This window comes from Aythya marila, assembly GCF_965140915.1.
Source record: "Aythya marila genome assembly, chromosome: 3".
In the NCBI taxonomy this organism is placed as follows: domain Eukaryota; kingdom Metazoa; phylum Chordata; class Aves; order Anseriformes; family Anatidae; genus Aythya; species Aythya marila.
Genome location: NC_139044.1, coordinates 114,595,930 through 114,618,695, shown reverse-complemented (window position 1 = coordinate 114,618,695; position 22,766 = coordinate 114,595,930). Strand labels below are relative to the sequence as shown.

At 40.5% G+C, this 22,766-nt stretch overlaps 1 protein-coding gene across 4 annotated transcripts in view; it reads left to right on the top strand.

The window, feature by feature from the left end:
• Nucleotides 1–21,433, top strand: part of ADGRF5 (adhesion G protein-coupled receptor F5) — a 38,369-nt gene extending 16,936 nt beyond the window's left edge. For 2 of the 4 annotated variants that reach the window (XM_082756701.1, XM_082756699.1), the window contains 19 exons: nt 1,008–1,059; nt 1,656–1,826; nt 3,089–3,256; nt 4,170–4,297; nt 4,824–4,882; nt 5,518–5,660; nt 6,157–6,369; nt 8,060–8,293; nt 9,025–9,186; nt 9,302–9,520; nt 9,821–10,039; nt 10,120–10,272; nt 11,844–12,034; nt 13,014–13,187; nt 14,025–15,389; nt 15,961–16,002; nt 16,105–16,164; nt 19,276–19,360; nt 20,500–21,433. In XM_082756701.1, the coding sequence (XP_082612827.1) occupies nt 1,796–1,826; nt 3,089–3,256; nt 4,170–4,297; nt 4,824–4,882; nt 5,518–5,660; nt 6,157–6,369; nt 8,060–8,293; nt 9,025–9,186; nt 9,302–9,520; nt 9,821–10,039; nt 10,120–10,272; nt 11,844–12,034; nt 13,014–13,187; nt 14,025–15,389; nt 15,961–16,002; nt 16,105–16,164; nt 19,276–19,360; nt 20,500–20,576 (3,723 nt within the window). In that variant the 5' untranslated portion in view covers nt 1,008–1,059; nt 1,656–1,795 and the 3' untranslated portion in view covers nt 20,577–21,433. The remainder of the gene's footprint in view (nt 1–1,007; nt 1,060–1,655; nt 1,827–3,088; nt 3,257–4,169; nt 4,298–4,823; nt 4,883–5,517; nt 5,661–6,156; nt 6,370–8,059; nt 8,294–9,024; nt 9,187–9,301; nt 9,521–9,820; nt 10,040–10,119; nt 10,273–11,843; nt 12,035–13,013; nt 13,188–14,024; nt 15,390–15,960; nt 16,003–16,104; nt 16,165–19,275; nt 19,361–20,499) is intronic. The other 2 variants (XM_082756702.1, XM_082756700.1) reach the window with 1 other exon arrangement.
• The last annotated feature ends 1,333 nt before the right edge of the window (nt 21,434–22,766 follow it).

Below are 22,766 nucleotides of genomic sequence, written 5' to 3'. Positions count from 1 at the left end.
TGACCAGAATTCAAACTGCTTTTTTGAGCAAGTTGAGGAAAGGCAAAGAGAGGTGAAGAGAAAGGTGGGAGCTGTTTATATCGTTACTATGCCCTGCCTTGGTAAAAACAAGACAAAGCTTGTTGCGGAAACCTTGTCTGCCCTACGGCAGACTAATAGTGACCAAATATCTTGTTTGCTTTGTTTCTTCTAACTGTTTCCAGCTCAGAGCACTTGGGCATTTTTATGAGAAGAGCAACACCTTTTTTTTTTTTTTTCTTTGGCATCATTGATCCGTGCTATACCCTGCAAATGAGTCATTATTTACCAGTGTGAAACATGTGAAGTATCTAACAACAGGGTGCCTAACAGCCCTGCAGTTGTTTGGGAGAGTAATTAAAAAAGAAAACCACCGAGCCCAAACATGGAGGAAGACACGGATCACAGTGGGCTTTCTGTAAGGTCTGAGTGTGGTGAAAGGCAGTGCCCCTAGCATCATGAAATTGCCAGAACACCTTGGGATCTTCGCTGCCAGCAAAGCTGCGATATGAAGCCCTGCTCTAATCACACACCAGATGGTTCCTTGATGTGAAAGGATGACTCAAGATTTGCCAAGCTATTCACCTTTTCTGTAAATAAAGATTTTATTAGGGCTTAAGAAACTGGGGAAGCTGCAAATCTCCTGTGTACATCTCAGCTTGTTCTTTAGCTTTTCTTGATAACAGCAGTGCCAAGTATTTTCAAGTCATGATTAAAAAAATAAGTAGGTCCGCATCTCACTTGGCCACACCCTGCGTGAACCCAGTCATACTGTAATGACACCACCTCCCTGTTCAACTGTGTGCTACCCATGGCTGTTTGACCTGACACCTGAGCTGGAGCAGGGACATTTCTAAATGCTAAAGCTTCACTTCAGCAATATATATATTTTTATATATTATTATTATTATTATTATTATTATTATTATTATTATTATTATTATTATTATTATTATTATTTTCAAAGAGCTTTACTGTTTTTTTCCTAGGAGCTAGGAGAAGAAAGCACCCACCCAAAGCCACAATGGCAGAAGACAAATGGTATGTGCATATTGGTGTGGTAATGGAGCATGTTTCTGGTAAGCCAAGGGTGAAATCACTGCTGGGGACAGCACTTTTCAAGGTGCTGAACTGCAGTCAGTAAGGGGAAGTAGTAAAGACACAAACCAAAGTGGAAAATTCTGTCTGGTCATAACCTGAAATACATGAGCCCAAGTTCTATGCAAGATGAAATTCATGGCATAGAAAAAACAAACAAACAAACAAACAAAATAAATACATAAATATGCCTCTTAGCAGGACAGGTCACAAGACAGTCCTTTGTGGCTTCAGTTCATCAGTGACAACCTATCTGCCTGCTGACTCAAGGGAGAGGAGGGATGAGACAGCTTTTCTCTGTATATATTATACCATTTATATTGGCTTCCTATTGCTGTGAGACCAAAGAAATCTGACTTTTGTCAGACAAGTAGGAGATAAAACTCATGCAGGATATCTGTTGAGTAGGAAGTTTCCCCAAACAGAATGCCATGCTACGCTGCTATTGCAACAAAGAGCCCAAATGCCAAACTAGAAGCCACTGATTTATGATTTGCCCTCACACACAGCTTTGCAGTGTCATGCTATTTCTTTTTCAGTGCTGCTTTTCCACCTTCTGCCTCCGGAGTATACCATTGAGATCGAAATAACTCTTAGGAATCCAGATTTGTTCTCGCTAGTCACACAGTACTACAAATGCCATAATCTTCAAATTTCAACAAATATTTCAGGTGTAGAAATGAACATTTCAAGCATCAACGTTACAGCAGGTGGGTTGGTTGTTTGTTTTTCTATTCTGGCTGACATGCTTGTTTGCCAGTATGTGGTCTCTCCCAGTTTTAATATCCATCACACTTAGAAATCAGCAAAACTGACTCTGCTGCCTACTGAAACACCCAGCGAGCCCGAAACTCTAGCACACGACATCATGTTTTGTTATCTGCACCCCACCACTCCTCTTTACATAATGTTGGCATTAGGAGTAGCCCTGAATGCTTTTCTTTTCCTAAGGAAGGGACAGAGCCAAAGGAAGCCTAAGCCAAAGAATTTTGCTCCAGTTTGTATAACAAGCAGTCTGATTTACTTTCAAGTTTCAGGAAGCTGCGACAAAGGTTATCAGACTGTTTACTTCCCTCTGACTTGCATTCGGAGTGTAAATCACTGTAAGAGGCTCCTCTGACCCTGACAGAGGCAGGCTGTGTGAGCCTCAGTCTTTTACAGATATAACTCACTAAACGTACTCTTACAGGGCAAAATATCAGACAGATTTTATTACCTGAGTTGTAGCTGTAAAACGTCATGTCCAAGTGACTAACACAGCAGAGAATATACGAACACACCAAGCATTTACAACAGCGGAGGAGGAGGTTTTTTATCTTCTTTTCACTGGCACAAGAAGCAGTGAAAGGAAGCATTCTCAAAGCAACAGAGAAACTGATCTTTCGAAGGCCTTGAGGGTCGCATGCAATGTGTGAAAATCGCTTTGTTAATAACTTGCTTTGCTTTGGCAATAATGTCGCCCTCTCTTATGCAGCATCTGTCAGGGCACAGTCAGAATGACACAGCATCTCACTAGCCACCAGGCCTATGAACAGCCATTACATAGATTTGAAAGATGCTTTAAAATATTTAAATTAGGTTTAAATGTCTATACATTTGCTTTAAGTCCAGGTAATATAGAAACATCCAGTCTTAAGACTACCGTAGGACCTTGGACAATATGCCAGCTCAATTTTTTGGATCAGGTCTCACACTTCTATTCAATTACTTAAAAATAATTTATCAGACTCATTGTTGTACCAGTCTGGTTCCCATTTCTGGTTATTCAGCTTAGATTGTTATAGTAAGATTTGCAAGGCCTCAGATCATCATCCTTACATCATTCAACTGAACTCTCAAGAAAGGCAATATTTATTTGAGACCACTAGCATAAAGATACAGAAGGGTAAATATATATCGTGCAATGCTTTATGTCATTACATGTTGATACATTTACCACTCTTATGGTATTTCTCTGTCTGTCTGATACTAGTTTGTCCACCCAGTGATGAGAACGTGAGCTGTTGTTATTGTGAAACCGGAGCGTACAATGACTCAAAAGCCTGCACTCAACTCAGCCTACCATCCAATCAGTCCTGTGGCTATATCAAGGATATGCCCTTCTATAGGTTTCACTGTGATCCTGAGCCTTATATTGGAGGTAAGGAGAAATAGTGCTGAACCTCAGCATTGTACAATCCATGTGGTGCTTAGAAGCTGGTATAGTGTTAATGGTTTGATAAATCAGCACCTCATCTGGCTAATGCATGGCTTATGCACGTGGAAAGTCTGTAGAGATGCTCTGGATATCACTTTTCTCTGTGATGTGGGTCCATCCTGATGCAAATATTTGAAGATGCTTAGTGCCATGCTGGAGCCCCAGCTCCTGCAGTCCTTCACATGCCTTTTGGGGAACTTCAGTTTCCACTGAGCAAAGACAGTTTCATCTCCTCAGATTTTCAATAGAGGAACTCACAAATGTGACCAACATGTTTCATATATCCTCCTCCACTGCATGGTATGGGCATGTCCTTAAGCAGACCCAGCTTAGAAAATTGCAGTAGTTTTATAAGCATTTTTATTTTCACTTCTTCATGTTCCTGGGTCTTCACTCTGAATATCACCTTTCCACAGTCATCAAGGATTTTTTCCATTAATTTCAGTGAAGCAAAGGAGGAGACTCGTCAAAGTGTAATCTTTGCTATGTATAAGTTGAGTATCTAGTCATAATCATTCATCTAAACTCCCTCTATAACTGGAGCAATGTAGTGATTCAATCAATGTAGGAAAACTATCACCTGCTGAATATATCACCTTCTGGTGATAGTCTACAGACTAATTGAATCTACAGCTTTGCATTAACTGGAGAGGGGCTCTAGATATTCAGCAGATCCCGAACATCTAAATGAGATATAGAAAGTTAAGATAATCTTAAATTTCCTATCATACAGACAAATCTTGGCAAGTAGTAAGATTTAAGCTTAGTGTTCAGTTAAAACACAAAGCTAAGAAAATACTTTGTAATTGTTGCTTTTGATTATTTTCTATATTTATTCTTATGCTTTTCCTTACAGACCCACATCGTACGGGAGAGCCTGTCATCATTCATATGTCAGTCACACTTGACCAAGAATTTTCTGATGATCTCAGGAATTCTTCTTCAGTATTATACAAAAAATACAAAGATGACTTTGAAAATGCGGTAATGACTTTAGTTTTATATCCATGAGGGTACAAAGTCCTCTAAGAAATACAGTATTTACCCTAAGCCTCAGCATCTTAATTGTTGCTATCACTGCCTCAGTGCAGAGCTGTGAAGTAAGCTGGACTGGTAGCTACAACGGGGGCCAAAGCTCACCTCCACTGTAAAGCAATGAGAAAATTCCCTCTCGTTTAATATGCAGGAAGACAGAGAAGTATTTATAAACCATTTGCATCAAAAGTGTGAAAAAAAAAAAAAAAATCACATTGTTGGTCCCTGCTTAAATCCACACAAGTGCATACAAAGTGAAACCATCAACACAAATTTATCCCAGTGACAGTAATAAGAGCACCAGGCCCATTCTGTCAGATATGCTGTACACTATTCCTCATACCAATGTTGAAAGGAGAGCTCCTTATTTTAAGCATGACTGATATAAGTATGACTGATAGGATAAGCATGACTATTTAAGATTGATATACTGAAGGCTCATGCCATATAATTTTTCAAATGTTTTTCTTTACAGTTTCTTCAGAGCTACACATGCGTATCAGGCTTCCTATCAGTAACAATAATTGGTTTTAGGTAAGTAAGCAATTTAATTTTTTCCTGGAAGATAAAAAAACTTTCTGTCTGATCTCCATGAGGAGATACAGGTCAGCAAAAGCTACATTCACTTCAATTAGAACTCATGTGCAGTATGCACATATTAAATAGTACTGTAATAGCTGCACAGGAAAAAACAACTATTAACATGAAAATAGGACTGTGGGTAAACTTCAGTATCATGCAAAAGTCCAAGAATCATAGTAATTCTCAAGCTGGGTCAAATCCTTTTTGAATTCCACCCAAAAGGGGGAAAATGTTCAAATAAACCTATCGGCATCTCCCAAACCATCAGGAAAATGAATTAGTAAGTTGATTCTGGATTGGATCTGGATAAAAGAGATACTACTTAAGTCCACACAAATTTAAATGCCTTTTAGATTTTCCAATTGAAATTAGAACAGCAGACCAAGGAGATGTCACATAAATGTGTTTTTGCTTTGGGAAGAGATGTCAAACAACCTTCTTGTATGCCAGAGCAAATCACGAGTCATAACAGGAGTCTTCATTGGTTTCACACCTTCTAAGCCACACAAGATGGGTCCCACAACATGGAAATATACTAGTATGCAAGCTGATAATTTATGATGCTTCTCTCATTCTGCTTTGTTCAGGCCTGGAAGTATTTCTGTGGACTACGACGTAAAAGCAAGAGCAGTAACCTTCAGTGAGATACTCTATTCCAACTTACGTGTACCAAAATTCCTAAATCAATCTTACTATCTAATACCCAGCTCCTTCACAACAGAAATAACTAGTAAGTTTAAAGCTCTCTCAGTATTTCATTTCAACCTTTTTTTTTTTAGTATTGCTAGCCTGAACCGTGTAGCCACCTTATATTGTTGATTTTTCAGTACCAGACCTTCAAAAACTATATATTTATCTGTCTGTTTCTTTTCCTCCTGTGCCACCAAAGCTTAGGACTTCCATGAGATGGCCTTGCACACAGTACAGGGACTACTCAGAGGGCTACTTTAACCTGGTTGCTTCTCCTCCCAGTTTTTCTACACAGAAAGAAGAAGTGGTGATAACACTTCTGGCTGTCTGCATAAAACCTTCTGGGGTCTTTGGCTGACAAAGACATTAGAAGAATATGTTGTGGGAAAATGTCATATCTTGTATGAGAGATGGTGCCCTGCAACTGACACTGAGTGTGTAATGGTTGCAAAGTGCCTAGGATTCTCACAAGATGAAAGACACCATATAGATGCTGACATGACAATAATGCAGAACATTGCTCTCTGTCTTCCCAGATCAGACAAACTTCACTGTGAATCCTGTGGACATTTTTGAAGGGGATACAGTAACACTGATGTGCGAGATAAATGCAGAGTCTGGGAACGCGACCTGGTATCACTCCAATCAGACCATCTCACACAGCTCCCAGCATCTGCTGAAGACAGAATTTACAGCTGGAATATCAAGATCAACTCTTACGATTATCAATGTTACAACGAAGGATTCTGGTATGATTTTCTATCATTAAAACAGCAAATGCAAATCTCTAGTGTGGCTAATTCTACAAAACTCAGAAGAACGCAGTGAATGCATTTCCCTAGAGTGAAACTGAAAAATACACTGTCCCTCATAATTTTCCTATTTTGGTTTTGGTTTGGTTTTCCGTAACTACCTACCTACTGACTGGCAGTGCCAGTAAGGTATAAAAAGGCTGAGGTGACTGTATAGGCATGGATATTCCCAGTGTCAGGCTTCACTGTCACATCACAGGAGTGGTTACACAGATGTGAAGCCTTCTTCTCCTTTGCATGTGGTAACTGAGGTTGTGGTTGAATTTTTTTCCTTGAAGGTCCTTGTCCTCTTTGCAAACATAAGCTAACTAATAAGAGCTTGGAGTTACAGTTTTTCTTGTGTTCATGTTTAGAGCTTTTTGAAAATTAAAAAAAAAAAAAAAAATAAAAAAAAAAAGGTTAAGTCGGTGGCATTGTACTTGGGAGAGTTGCTGGGGAAATTTTCATGTATTATCAGAGATTTGACTCAAGCTCCCACTCAGTTCATCTTTTTGGGTCATAAATTCTACTTTCAACTTCAGAAAGGGTAGACTTTGGCCACGTCTTTGGGTATACATATGGGAGATAGGAGCTGTGGGCTCCAAATGGTCTTGGACTAAGGATGTCCTGAACCTTGGCATCTCCATTCCTTTGAAAGTGGCCTACTCAGTAGCCTATCCCAATGGGAAGGGGTACCTATATACCTAAAACACAGAGGAAATCTGGGGCTGTGACTGCCCATTTCAAAAGGAAACCTGGATGCATCCAAGGGACCAGCTCCTAAGAAAGAGGTGATTCTCCCACTATATTTAGCATTGGTGTGGCCTCACCTTGACTACTGCATGCAGTTCTGGGCTCCACAATATAAAAAGTATGTTAAGGTCCTTGAATGCGTCCAGAGGAGGACAGTGAAGCTGGTAAAAGGGCTGGAAGGCATGTCCTGTGATGAAAGGCTGAGGACACGTGGTGTGTCCAGTGTGGAGAAGAGGAGGCTGAGAGGTGGCCTCAGTGCTCTCTGCAGCCTCCTGAGGAGGGTGGTGCTGGCCTCTGCTCCCTGGATGGGCATTAGGAAAAATTTCTTTACTGTGAGGGAGGTCAGGCAGTTGGACTCGATGGTCTTCGTAGGCCCCTGCCACAAGAACTATTCCATTCTAGCCTAGTCTGGTCCAAAATGGCCAATAAATAGCTCTATTTGGCAATACCTTCTGAGAAGCATAGGTGCCCACACTCAGATTACCAGATGCTGTAGAGTCCACCTTGGAAACCAAAGTCTTGCCGATTCTGTGTACGAACATTCTGCAGTCAATCTGTGTTCTTACCATGATGTATTGCTGATAGCTGGACTCCGGGCAATACTCAGATCACCATGCACCAACTCAGTCCCAGAGCCTTGTCCTCTTCTCAAGTGCCATCAGTACTGAAGCTGCGTAGTCTGAATACTTTTGGCACCTGGAGACTGCAGAGAACCTCTTACAGAGAGACTGTAGATGACCTTAGAGCACATTTTGATCAGCAAAGAAAAGAGCCACTGCAGAGCTGAGACATGTGAAAACTAGATGCAAAGTAGCTTGCAGTTCGTAACTCCAAAAGTAGTGGAAACAACTGCAAAATGTGTTCTCAATGCTAAAATATTGTTGATGATTTGCAGGTTCCTATACGTGCGTTTTCTCAAAAATCAGTGACTATTACAGGCTGATATACAAAGACATACGAAACATAACAGTATCTTCACTAAGCATCACTTCATACTCAAACGACACGAAAATTAGCTGCAACAGTCCTGACATTCAAGCAACAAGTAACTTGCTGTTCTGTTGTTTAAACGTATACTCCCGATCAATTACGAGTGGCTGGAAGTTAAATGGAACAAACACTACTACAGGTAAGATTAACAAAAGACTGTCTTTCACCGGCTAGGTTTGTTTGTTCTTCAGAGAACTCCCCCTGCTGGCAGCAGATACCCCAAAGGCCAAGTCCAACATGAATACAGGGTATGCTCCGAAGCGGGGGCCAGGTAACAAACTGTGGGATTCTGGGTGACTTCATGCAGTGCGCAGACATTGATGCTCAAAACTGTGACATCCTAGTTGGAAACAGCTGCCTAGACCAGCATCACACTGACTTTTTCCAAAAAGCTTACTTTTGCATTCTCCATCAGCTGTGCTTTCAAAGACAGTGGTGAAATCCTCTCCTGCTGCAAGGAACTGTTTTGCCTTTGATTCCCCATGGTTAGGCTTTCCCAAAGTAACCTTCTCCCTGATTTACTTACCATATTTCCTAAATATCGCGGATAATGAGGCCAGGCTGAACCAGGATAGCCTTCATTTTGGTTTATCCTGAGGTTTCCAAGCAATGTTGTTGCTCTTCGTTAGATAACTGTTGGTGTAGGTGCCCAGTACAGTATTGAGAGCATGGCTTCAGGCCTTTGGAAACCACGGTGAGTGTTGCCAGAGTAAAGGATGTGAGTGGACTTTAGCATTGATGAGTTAAAAGTTCCACACTGTGAAAGGTTACATACAAATCTACAAGGTTTTCCTTAGCTAGTGTGACTGCTTATGATTTTGAGAGCCTTGGACATCCACAGCCCTTCAAAGAACATTTATTTGTCTCTAGGAGCCTCCACTGACAAAAAAAAATGCACTGAATATGAGCTCAACATCACTGAATCACTATGCCTACATGAGTTGGCTACAGTGATGACATATACGTGCGAGTTCCAGACCGGACATGGTGCCAGGGCAAGTCAAAACATCATAGTGACATACTCACGAACAGGTAAGAGTCAGCACGTAAGAGACCATCAGTGGCCTGTGTGGCACATACCATTTGCAAACAAATGATTGTAATAAGAGACCCTCAGTAATACAATATTTATCTTGTGTTGTTTCAGACTATGTAAGAATATCTTCGAGTGTAAACACATCAGTTTCTGAGGGAAAGGAATTCAAGCTAACGTGCAAAGGTGATGTGAGAAATTATGACAGCATTATTTGGGAAATCCAGTCTGGAGATAAAATACAAACAGTAGAATGTGCTTCATGCATCACAACCAACAAATCCATAGCCACATCTGTGCTCTCAGTGAATCTTGCCACTCAGGACTGGAATGGTGAGTGAACATGGTTTGTACTGGCTACAAAGGCAATGAAATCTCTGCACCAGACCATTTACAGCATCTCTAGCCCAGCAAATCACTGAGATGCTTGACCATGGGTAATTAACTATATATGTGTGTGTGTATATATTTATATATATATAAATGTAAAAGAGTTAAAATTAAAGCTGCTGGAGGACAGCAAGACACAATGCTGCCAACACTGTGAGTGTTCATTAACAGGGCTCAGGATCATGTAATAGCTGAGGAGCACTTCTGTTGACCCAAAAATGTTTTTTGTGTTACTGCTTTCAGGCACCTACATCTGTACTTTCTCCAATAAGTCTTCGAACACTTCTGCCAATGTGACTGTCAATGTTATTCCCTTACCTCTGACAACGAACATCTGGCTATACCCCATTAAAACATCTATAAAATGCAACATTAAACAACACTTCAACTGCTGCATAAGTGCTAACACCATAGAAGATTTTCATGTTACATTTGTGGTTGGAAAAAAAGAATTTCAACTTGGTAAGAATAAGATAAGCTTGCAGAATCACTAGCTGATTGGCCTAAAATCTGTGTTAACTTATCTTAAACTTTCCATGCAGTAAGACAGAAATACGGAAATTTCTTGTGCTACCCATACGATTATGAAGAAAAAGAATGTGAAAAACAGCAAAATCTCGAGGTATATTACAGGTTTGTTAACAGCATGAAACAGGAGGTCAAGAGTCAAAACATACAACTGAAGCTGATACCTGGTAAGAAAAAAGTCACTGTTTAAAGCTGCTAAAAGGAAAGCCCGGTATCCTTGTTAAACCAGATGCCATGAGTTTTATCACTGGTGACTCCTAACAGGAACAGATTTTGTTAGCCAAGAATTTTTTTCTCCTTTTTGACAGGAAATTTTGGAATGCAGAGGAAAATACAAATTTTGCTGGTATTTTAGACACACAAAAAAATATTCAAATTGTTTTGTCTTCACTGTATTTGACAGTGGTCCCAGCATGTTCCCAGGCAGTTATAGTTCAGCCATCTTCTGTCCCTACCTCCCTCTGATGTAGCCTGCACCACCAAGCTTCATCTCCTGTGCTGCAGTGCAGTCATGCAGCTCCCAACTGGCACCAGCAATTTAGCAAGGGTAAAAGATCGCAGTGCCTCAGGAAGAAGTCATTTAACTCAGGAGGTCAGCTTGGGGGATAGCAAGAATGACAAGAATTACAGCCTCCTTGAGGTATTACAGAGACCAGGGCACACCAAGCTTCCAAGTCAGCTCTGCGGGAAGTACTGCATGATTAGAATTCAACATGGCTAAATCCAGTTTTGATGTTTTGGTCTGTCCAGAGTATGGCTATTTCAGCTCCTTAATCATGAACTGGTAAGAAAGAAACATTAGAAACCCCCTACTACAGAAATTCTGTTTCTTCCATGGTAGTGGTGCCTAGCGTGGATCAGCCTATCTGGCCAGATTTCACTCTTAGGCAATAAACATGTAGATGCTCTATTTGCTTTCATTGGCAGCTACTGTGCCCAGTCAAAGCCAATTAGCAGACACGTTCATCAAAAATGTGCTAAGGCCACACTATCAAAGTTTTAATGAATTCATTGTTAGTGCTACAGCAGAACTCAGTCCCTTAGCAGAATAAACTCACCCTCAGGCTAGAGATGGTCACAGATGTACAGAGAATTTAGAAAGTGGTCAATATAGTCCCAAGTCCAACGCTATTACACAATGCAATCTAATGGACAAATACTAAAACTTTAGGCATTGGTCTGGTGATTGGATTCAGTACTCAAAAACAAGGGGCTTTATCTAATTTTATTTTTCATTTCATGAATCCAAACCCCTGGTTTGAGAATTTAAAATCTGGTGTTCTTTTCACCAGGTTTTGCCTCCTGTTTTTATTTGAGTTGTAAAAGCTTTTGAGTTTGAAGCATCTTGTCATTAGTCCCAGACAGAATCAGCAAGCACTAAGGTACCTATAAATGAGGAACCGGTGTACAAGGTTCCTATAAAAGTTTTCTAACTCTCAGAAAGATTCTGCTTAGGCCTTGGAAGAATATTTGAAGATATAAATTAATTTTCTGTACTATTCTTATTACAGAGGACAGTAAAGTCTTGGAATTTGTTGGGGGGAAAAACAAACAAACAAACAAACTAAAAAAAAAAAAACCTTTCCAAGACATATACCCAATGAAAGGTTATAATTAATGCAGAGAGCAAGCTGAAATCCTAACTAATATAAACAATTTGGAACTTCAGTAGGTCACAGGTCTGATGAGAGATAAATTATTCATCTCCATGCTTCTCAATGTCTTTTTCTTGATACAGAAAGCAAAAATTCCTGCTCAGAAAACAATTTTTATGGAGCGGAAGAGGACACATTAATAAAGCCATGTCGTTTGTTAAGTAATAATTTTATCCGAGGCAATGAAATTTACAAGTGCTACAAGAAATCATGGAAACTGGAAAGGAATAACTGTGTGTCTGAACAAATAAACAACCTGTTGATTAGAGCAGAGGTAATGTGAATGAGTTTTTATGAGGCTGGGGAGAGGGGCTAGCTCTAGAGAACAGATATTTTTTGTTATTACTTAACATCATCTAAAATGCCGGAAGTTGTCAAAATACAAGTATTTAATTAAAACTATCTTTTAGAAGGTATAAAGAATGATTGGCTAAATCTACACAGGCCCGGCCCCCTTCTCTGGCCCAGCAGGCATATGGCACTGCATGGCCAACAGCCACACACATGAACACAATCCTCAGACACAGGTGGTCTTATCCACAGCGTCCTGCCCTGTCCTTGGATGTTTCCTGACCCATGTTCAGGCACGGCCACGGTGGACGCTGGTGGGCACAAGCCCCAAAATTGCCACAGAGCACACTGAGGTCATATGGGCAACTGTGGGCTGCTACCCCGTCCCCAGCCCAGTCCCAGTTTACTACATCACAGTATCGCAGAACAGTTTGGGTTGGAAGGGACCTTAAAGATCATCTAATTCCAGCCCCCAGACATGGGAAGGGACACTTCCCATTAGGCCACAGCCCCTCAGCCACCACACTTCTCAGATAGGTGCTGGGTCCTGGTTTTCAAGCTAGGTGTCCTATCATAGTGCTCTTTGCTTCTACAGACCATCCAGAGTCACCCTTCTCTCAGTGAGGTTAGATAAGAACTTTTATCTTTCTTTTTAATAAATTAAAGCAGAGGTACAGTGACTCAATAATAACATATTTTCTTAACCTGCTAGATTATTCCCTCACGGAGCTTGGGTCCAGGCCAACTATTTTCTCCCAGAAATTTCTAGGAGCAGTCTGTGAGTCAGTACAGACAATAGATCATGCTCACTAGGCAGTTAGGATACCCTAGCAGAGTTTAACACTATGACCAGAATGACTCTGGTTCTGTTTATCTTATTAGTACAGGTGTAGCCATTATGAAGGAGGATCAAGCTCCAGGCAAATTGCATACATGTGATGCACTGTTATCTTCTGTTCCAGTCTTTGGTCAACAGTCCTGTGGCAAAAACAGAGCTACCCATCTTTCTTCAGCAACTCCAGAGTGTGACAGAACTCCAGCAAAATGTCAATTCTTCCGCAGACGTAGCTGCAATTGTTAACATCCTGCATAATATCTCTGCTATCCCAGCAAATGCAAGCAAGTCCATTATCACGGTAAGGTTTTATTTTAAGGCTTACCAATACTTAACAAGCCCTTCAGTCTCTTTTGTCAAAGAAGGTGATATTCTCCCTGAAGAACTTTCATAGTTAGTTTCAGGAACAGGAAGGAAATGGAGGAGGTGAAATGACCTCAAATATGAAATGGCAGCAAAGATACAGATGAGTTTATGAAGAGTCACAGTGATGAAGACTAGGAGCTCATGGATGAAAGAGAGTGCTCTGTGTTTAGCAACTAGAAATGTTCTAGGGACCCTTAAATGTCTCTACTATTCAAAGTTAGAGGAAAGGCCAAGGAATGATGGAGCAGAAGCAGGAACAGAAAAAAATAAAGGGTTGAAATAAGGATAGGGAGAGTAAATTACAGGTGCCATGATGAAGCAAGGAATATCAGTTGGATGTTACAGCAAATGAATGGCAAAACATTGTAGGACTGCTTGGAAGCCTTGGTTGTCAGGTATAGAAGAACAGCATTGCTCTTCTGAGAGCAGAAATGTACAAAGGGACTTGATGTTTTCTAGCTGCAGAACAATAAGTGAGACAGAGAGACAAAAAAAAATAGGACAAAGGTTGAGGCCTGGCAAAAAGGCTGGAAAAGAAAATATATTGATATGTAAAGAAAAGCCAAGACAAGTAAAATCTACTTTGGAAGTCTTGACTTGAAAGCAGGATATGCAGAGGAGTAATAACTGTACATGTAGGTTTCATATGGACTGAGCAAAAGAAGAAAAGGTTTGGCCTTTTCAAAAGGCAATTCTAGAATGATGCAGAAATCATCTGAACTAACAATTTGTATGGGATTTCAGTTACAACATTTTTCTTCTGTTTTTGCAGGCCTTCTTCTCTACAGTGGACAATATAGTTAATGATTCCAACATGGAATTTTGGACAGAGCTGAATAATAAGAATGCATCCAGCAGTTCTCTTTTACTGTATTCAGTAGAAAGATTTTCTGAGAATCTCCAGCCAGTTAATAATACCTTTCCTGATGTCAGCACCAAAACTCTTGAGCTACAAGGTATGGTTGTCACAGAAAACAGGAGCACAGACTATAATAAGGACTTCAACAAAGTAGGAAACCTCAGTGCTAATGTGCTAATTGAGAAATCTGTGACTCTACCCCCAAACTCAACCATTGTCAGTGTGGCCTGCTCAGCAATTGGACAGATTTTGCCTAGGAATTATAACAAATATGTGAATAGCTTAGTAGTAATAACAACTCTGAGCAGCGAGAGACCCCAGAACTTCTATATTAATATGACCTTTCAAAAAGCAAACATGTCTCTAAAGTCACCCCAGTGTGTCTTTTGGAACTTCAGCTTCAATGGAAACAGAGGAAAGTGGGATAATTATAGTTGCATATCAACAGATAAAGAAGGTAATGTTACTTGCTCCTGCAATCACTTGACACCATTCTCCATTTTGATGTCACTTGGAAAACCGTCTTACAATTCTGCTTCAGTGTTTATTACCTACAGTGGCCTGGCCATTTCAATCGTGAGTTTAGTGGTCTGCATTATAATTGAATCCTTAGTTTGGAAAAATGTAACAAACAACACAACCTCCTACATGCGTCACATCTGTATACTCAACATATCTACGTCACTCCTAGTTGCTGACATTTGGTTCATTGTCACTGCTGTCATCAATGAGCAAAACTTACAGAAAAATAGAGAGATTTGTATTGCGGCCACCTTCTTCATCCATCTATTCTACCTGTGTGGCTTATTCTGGATGTTCAGCCTTGGCCTCATTCTTTTCTACAGATTGGTCTTCATCTTCCATAACACAAGTAAGACCATCCAGAAAGTATTGGCATTCTGTCTAGGATATGGGTGCCCCTTTGTCTTTGCAGTTATTACCATTGCTGTCACACTGCCACAGAAGAATTACACCAGAAAGGATGTCTGCTGGCTCAACTGGGATGACAGCAAAGCTCTCTTAGCCTTCATCATACCTGCCCTGGCTATTGTGGCCATGAATTTGTTTATAACTGGAGTTGTTATAATAAAAATACTAAGGCCAAACATTGGGGACAAGACCAACAAGCAGGAGAGAAAGACGTTGTTTCAAATCGGCAAAAGTCTGGCCATCTTGACACCACTGTTAGGCCTCACCTGGGGATTTGGTCTTGCCACCATCATCGAAAACAAAAACAACGCTTTCCACATCCTCTTCGCTCTGCTCAATACTTTGCAGGTGAGTTACACATATGCATGGTTTTGTTTCGTCAATGACCATTTAACATGTAGTGACATTCTTGCAGTGCTGTGTTATGAGAAATAAAAACAGTTTGTGAAAGCTCAGGTTTGCATTATATGTCCTTAATCCCAAAGGGCTCTTTGGGAAACCCATTGCAGGAATTCAGAAGAATCTCTTATTCTAAGTTGCCTTAAGATGTGCCTTATGAATAAATCTTGCATAGACATAAATTCTGATTTTGGCAGTAGCTTTGGGGAAAACTTCTATCCTGAAGATTAGGAAAATAGCCCTCTTATTTTCAAGTGGGCAAGCTTCAGCATGTCTGTTGTCATTTATAGTGCAACTGGGAGCATCACATCATGCTCTTGCAGGTTCAAGTAACGAGGGAGTATAAACTGCCTGTAAGTCAACAGAACCAGCTGAGCAGTGCTAATATGAGAGGAACTGACTAAAATCCATGACTGAGAATTTTTAGTCAGAGTTCAGAGTTTAAATAGTCAATATGAACAATGTATGTGATACTGCAATTGAAAGGTTGGTGTTAAACATATAATTTTCTGTCTCCCAGGGATTATTCATTTTGGTGTTTGGGACTCTCTGGGACAAGAAGGTAAGAATTCAAACTATTTTTTTATATTGTGTGATAGATATTGTTGTAATTTGAACACAATTGCTGTATTTAGTAATGGATTTTTCTTTCTTGAACAAATAGATAACAGAAGCCCTGCTGAAGAGGAATTCTCTGTCCAGATGGAGTTCACAGCAAACAAAGGTTAGATGCTTGATCTAAGAGCATATTTCAACATTACTGTTGAATAGGCTAACATTCTCCAAGTGTCTTTTAAGTCTAATGCACTTTATATTCTGAATTTACTAGAATTGGTCAGAGAGAGAGAAGAAATTAACAACACAAATATGAATATAACCCTTTTTTCAAAATTCATTATTTCACCTGTAATAATTGATCAAAAATCAGAAGGAGCTTGGTGAAGATTTGATCTAGAGCAGCATATAAAAACATACTGAATTCCATAATAAATAAACCACAAAATGTACTAAAACTTTAAGTTATAAAACAGGAAGATTCATTGGCATCACTATTTATTCACAACCTAAGATAAACACAAAAGGAACTTCCTGAGGCAAGTGCCCTTCAGCTGTAAGTAGGAATGGATGCAGATGTTGCCACCTGAACTTTTAAGAGAGGTGATAGGTAAACCCACAGTTTATGCTGAGAACAGAAAATGAGAGGAAGAAACAATCTTTTGTCAAATTCATGTCAAAGTGCAATAAACAATCAGATTTCAATGAGCTAAAGATTGCACAGAAATGAACAGGATTCTGTAACCAAGTGGCCTGGACACTCTCCTAGAAGAGGAGAGACTTGGGTCCCAAACCCGGCAAATTTCTGCATTGAATCCAAAACATTCACTGACTAAAAAGAGAAATGGTGTTACAAATAGGGGCTGGATCCTTAAGGAAGTTCCTGTAAGGCTGCTCTTGTCTCTGCAGATATTTTCTCTGGCCCCACTGTCTCTCATATTCCTCCCTGCATAGAAGCAGAGCTCAAATGGAGGGACTGGAAATGCCTCTGCTCAGGATAGGCATTTATATTAAAGGGGGAGACCAGTTTCACCCCTATCTTTAAAAATAAATGCTTGCACACAAATGGAAAATGGCTGCTGAGTAAGCAGCCTTCAGATTATTACCCTCTCCTGCTCTGTCATGTGGATATCAATGAAGTCACATCAAGAAGTCTGAGGTCTATCAAAAGATGGGAAGATAGCTAAAGGATACAGGATCACAGACTGTGTTTTCCTCAATCCTTCTAGTATTGGGAAGAGATGTAGAAAGTAATAGGTGAGTCCAGGCCTTCAGTGGCTCCAAGACTGGTGCCTCTGACAGAGTTTTGAGTTTTATAACCATGGAGGAGTCTTCAAGACAAGAGGTCTACTGCAGCCTGATGGAATCCAACCGTCTTGATGGGGAAAACATTTCTTGTCTCACAACCTGGCAAGACAGATTGAAAGAGCCATAAACCAGGATCAGTGGGGAAGGGGATAGGATTAGAAACACTCAGATTAAGCCAAGGGATGCTATGTCATCATTTGAGGGTGGCAAGGCAAATGGGAGCAGATACATCTGAAATGCTTTTATATCAACACACACAGTATGAGGAACAAAAAGGACGAACTGGGAGCTTTGGTCCTTTCCCAGAGTTATAATATCATCAGTATTAGTGAGACTTGGTGGAATGAGTCCTACGACTGGAGTGCTGGGATGGAGGGCTATCAGCTCTTCAAGAGGGTTCAGCAGGGCAGGCGAGGTGCTGTTGCATTGCATGTAACGGAGAAATTAGATTGTACAGTTCTTGCTTTTAGTGATGATGGAGTAAAGAGCCTATGGGTGAGGATTAAGGGGCAAATCAGATGTCTTTGTGGGTGTCTACTATTGACCGCCCACCTAGGACAACAGCACCGATGACTAATTCTGTAGGCAGCTAGGGGAAATCGTGGAATCGGTTGCTCTCCTTATGGGTGAATGTACATAAAATGAGAATATAATATTGCCATGACATCTGGCACATCAAGGCATCTTGTCATGTCAAGATAAGACATGAAAGATGCAGTTTCTGCCCAGTATTTTTTCATATAGGATCCCCAGAATAATCCACTTTTTTTTTTTTTTTTTTTTTTTTTTTTAACTAGTACTCCAAGTTTTCCAGTGTTTTCTGCAGGATTATCTCAGGGAATTCATAGCTAGCAACATCTCCTAATGCATTTTTAAAGTGTTATTCCTTGTCTCTGCCTTGAAAACGACATCTGCTGGATGTAGTGCTATTCCAATTGTGGGAAAACAATTCCTTTTTCCCAGGAAGCTGGTAGGAAAGAAGGAATAACTTGTACAACTACCATTAGGGATGGCAATTTCTTCATTCCCTAATGGACATATCCAACAGAATAAAGTAGAAAGAACAAGTTGTTAAGCCTTAAGTTGTTAAACCTCAGTTCATGAATTCATTTGAAACAAAATCTCTCAGGGCAGACACTTCAAACTCAAGCTGACACTGTAGAAGCTGCCCCAGGCAGTGGGAGCTGACCTATTCCCTTGGCAGTTCTGCTGAAAATGAATAAATAAAGCACGATCAAAGCCTTTGATCAAATGTTTTAGATGTGATTAATTTACCTTCTTTCTCTACCATTTTATTATGTAGGTGACGATGCACAAAATTGCCTAATTTCCCCCACCATAAACGGAGAAAAATGTGTTTTCTGTTTTGTTTGTTTGTTTTGTTTGTTTTGTTTTGTTTTTATTTTGTTTTGTTTTGTTTTAACATACCTCTTGCAGGAACCCCATTAAATTCTCCAGCTATGCAAGATCTGAAAAAGAAACTGCTTTCAGCAGCAAAATCTCCCTTCCTTCCTTCCCAACTGGATTGTACAGAGTTGTATTCCAACGCCCTCTAGTGTGCAGAATTAAATTTGCCTTTGATTATCTCAGCAGCTTTCAATGGCCATCCCCAAGTACATGTATATAAATTTTAGCTTTACTGGGTACCTTAAGGTATATGCTCCCTAGGGTAAGGGACTGGTACGCTGTACTGTTTGACATGGACAGACTCTGGAGATTAAGCCATGTTCCCTGGCCAATTGTTAAAGACAGCCTGTTACTTTTTGTGTTGTTTATTTTTTTAAAGTTCCTATAAATCTCCTTCACTGCCATCATAAACATGCAAATGGGTGAACTCAATGCCAAACAGACATCTAACCTGCCCCCTGCCTGTACTACTGAACAGCTTTTAATTGTGGCCTTTTTCTTCCCTCGTTACAGCTACAAAGAGTGTTCTAGGCTTTTAACAAAAAAATCAATTTCTTTCTCACAGTCAACCTCCCTGATCTTGGTGTCACCAATGTTCTCTATGGGCTACCCACTTTCAAGAACCTTCAACAACTTATGTGGCAAAACAGGTATGTGACAATAGCTCTCTCCTACTGAACTACTAGCAAGGTTTTGTCTGAGTTCCCATTCCCAGGGTCTGTCTGTCCCAATATCTATCAGTCCGTCCATCCATCCATAGACGGTATTTCATCTTCTAGTGCAAAGGAACTGTAATTACACAAGTCATTGGCATCACTAGCATAATTGTTCATGATTGTAGCGTAATGTTAGCAGTGTAACTGTCTAACACGAAAATATGAATTAGATGTTTCACCAAGTCTAAAAGCCACTAACTGGGCTGTATTTTGAGCTTAATGATGTCATGATGCAGTGCTCCTCAGTTAAGTATTCACACAATCCTCACCACCCTGGAGCTTGGAATTTTATCTCTTCAAAGATTCCCTGGAAGTCATTCTGTGGATGTTACCATTTCAGTTATGATTTTATTTTGCAAGAAGCATTGCTGAAAATACACATAATTTTGTTCCTGAATGGGTGACCTTTGTATCCAGTCATTGCTCAGAGGAGATGGTGGCATTTGGTCAAAGTGGGTTTTAAAGGAAGTTATTGTAAGCAAGCAGCTGTTTTTTAAGGGTCTGGTAATAGTCAGGTACAGGAACAAGAAGTTAATCTCCAGCTCTGCTACAGTGCAGTAAATTTACATCCTCACACTAACCAGATACAGAAGTCTCCCACCACAAAAACGGCATGTGTCTACAGCTGCCTTCCATGCTGCCACCACCTACAGCTTCAGTATTATTAGCACTGTGCCATGACCTCTCTTCCATGCTCTCCTTCAGGGCTCTCTGCACCTGGGGCACCTGGGTCTTACTTTAAAGCCTTTTGGACACAGGAGGGAGGGAGCTGGGATTCATTTCGGGAACATATGTCCTAGATGTACCCCGATGCTCAAGGAGGACTACTAAGTCCCTCCACGTGTGTGAGCAGTAGCAATTTTACTGCTGTGTGGCACAATGCTCAATTCAGGCTGACATATCGTGGACGTGTCACCAAGCACGCTGACTTCTGTGGTCACCAGCATTGCTGTCATCCAGAAACAGAAGCCAGTATCAGGTCATCAGGAAAGGTCTAACTGTCCTTACTATGCAATGCCGATGTATCTCATACCGTCTGTCCTTCTGTCTAATCGCTGCACTTTGTTTTGCAGGAAAATACACAGTATCTTCTTCAGAGCCATCCAGCTCTTCTGAAAACACTTCCAAGTCATATTCTTTGCTTAACTGAGGCACTGCAAATGCTAAAATATTTAACTGTGAAAGGAACTCTGCCTTTTCCAAGACACACACAAAACGTGTCTGTGAGTCGTCAAGCAGTGGACTGCTTCCCATTGACTATACTGTGCCTTGGTGCATTCTTCTGGAATAATCCTTTCTGGTTAACATGTAAGGCAGGGAAGCTTTGTGAGGTGGAATTTTAGAGGGACTGCCAATAACAGAAGAAATGACAAGACGTTTGAAGCTTGGAAGGATGAGAAGGCCCTCAAGTGCTGGTAAAGACATTGAAGAATCCTTGGCCTTAAAGAGGGTGCTTAGCACTGTGCAGTACTGAGCCATGAATTGCAGTGCTACTCACAGCTGTTGTCCAGCGTTTTTTGTATTTCTCCTACCAAATCTCTGAATGATTCCAAAACCCTGTGAATATAAACAAGTACCCCATAGCTTCTCACCTACCCTCCTATTAGAGTCTGGAAAGCTATCGGGTATAATGCTCTCTGATTTCTATTGAAGACTTCCTGGAGCCAGACTTACAATTGAGAAGGCCTATTTCATATTCCCACTTCTGGCTCATAAAAAAAAAAAAAAAAAAAAAAAAAAAAAAAAAAAAATGAAGACTGTGATGATTCCTGTGTGATTTTCTTTCAGATGGGATGTACTCAAAGCTCTATGTGGCACTTTTTAAAGGAAAGAAAGCTTTATATCTGTAATTATAATTGACCTTCCCTAGATGTAATGTGGCAAGAAAGAGGGGGTTGCTGCCCTCTGCCACAGAGGGTGATGCAATTATTAAGTGTTTTGTATGCAAGGAGTCTCTTTTATAAAGTCTGTATTTTTGGGTCTCCTTCCAGAGGAGAATCAAACTCAGAGGGCTCAGAGAGTCAATTCTGCAACGAATATAAACCAGCATGTGCCAGGTAGAATGAAAGGTTTTATATAAATTATTGCTTTAACACTACATTTGTGGAATCAGTTATTTCCAAGCCTGTATGCCTTTAAAGGCAGGAGTCTTATTTCAAGCAGAGGACTGTGAAATAGCCTGCAAATTATTTGTAGCACACATAAATGTTACAAAACTTACTGTAAAATATGACAGTCATGAAGATATAATTTTGAGGCCAATATCAAGTACAACAGTCAGGTGGTACAGCCCCATATGCCCCTTTGGCTCCTATGTTTACTGGTGGTGAACTCATTCCCAGGCCATTGGTATTGACCAGGATGCGAAACTTTTTGCTTACTGTTACAGATGTGTGATGGGTTGGTATGGGCAGGTGGTGAGGAATGAAGACAACAAACAAGCATCAATCAAGTGTATTATTTATACCAAAAGCAGTTTTCCATTTGAAGATGTAGTTATTAATACTAAAACTAGAATGCAGTTAGAGACTAAGAAATATTTGAAAATCCAGAATCTCCTTGAAATATATAGCCAATGGAAACTTGAAAGTCAGACCTTTGCACAGAATTCCAAGCAAAATTTGCCTTTGGACAGCCATTCAGTCTAAGTCACTCTGGAAGGAGCTTGTACAGTTCTGATCTGCTGCAGAAGTCATCCTCTCTCAGTGAGTCAATTGTATCATCATAAATGGCAATGCACAAGTCTCTGTAGACAGTACAGTCCCACCACACCTTATTTCCGCTGATGTTTCACCCCTGAGATTTCATCACACATCCCAAATTGGGCAAGCCTGGGTCTAGACTGTATGTGAATGAAAAATCAGGATGTGATGCTGAGCTGTCTGGCACTGATGGGCCATCTTTCAAAGGTAAGATCCTTGCCAGCATTACAAAAAGCACAACAGTTTGTGAAAGAGAAATGACTAAATTATCTGTGCCAGTTTTAAAGACAAGGGGCCAAGGTTTCACTTGTTTCTATGCATGTATCATGGAAAATGGGAAGGAAATAAAGGACAGGAGTTCTGAATGGAGGAAAATAAAAAGGAAAAGAAAGGCAAACTCATGGCAGCAACCACACTGTCCCCTTCCTACCCTCTCTCAGTAGCAAGAACCAGGTCTCTGGCAAGGACAAGGTGGTTCACCAACAGCTTGCTCACCTCAGGAATCTGGTATTTTGGTCAGCTGGCTATTTTTGGTCAGCCAGCCCCATCTTTCATCCTGAGTCCCCTTTGTCCTGATCAAAATTCAACCTTCTCCATACACACCACCTTCTGAAGTGAGGGCTGCCATGGCACTTGTT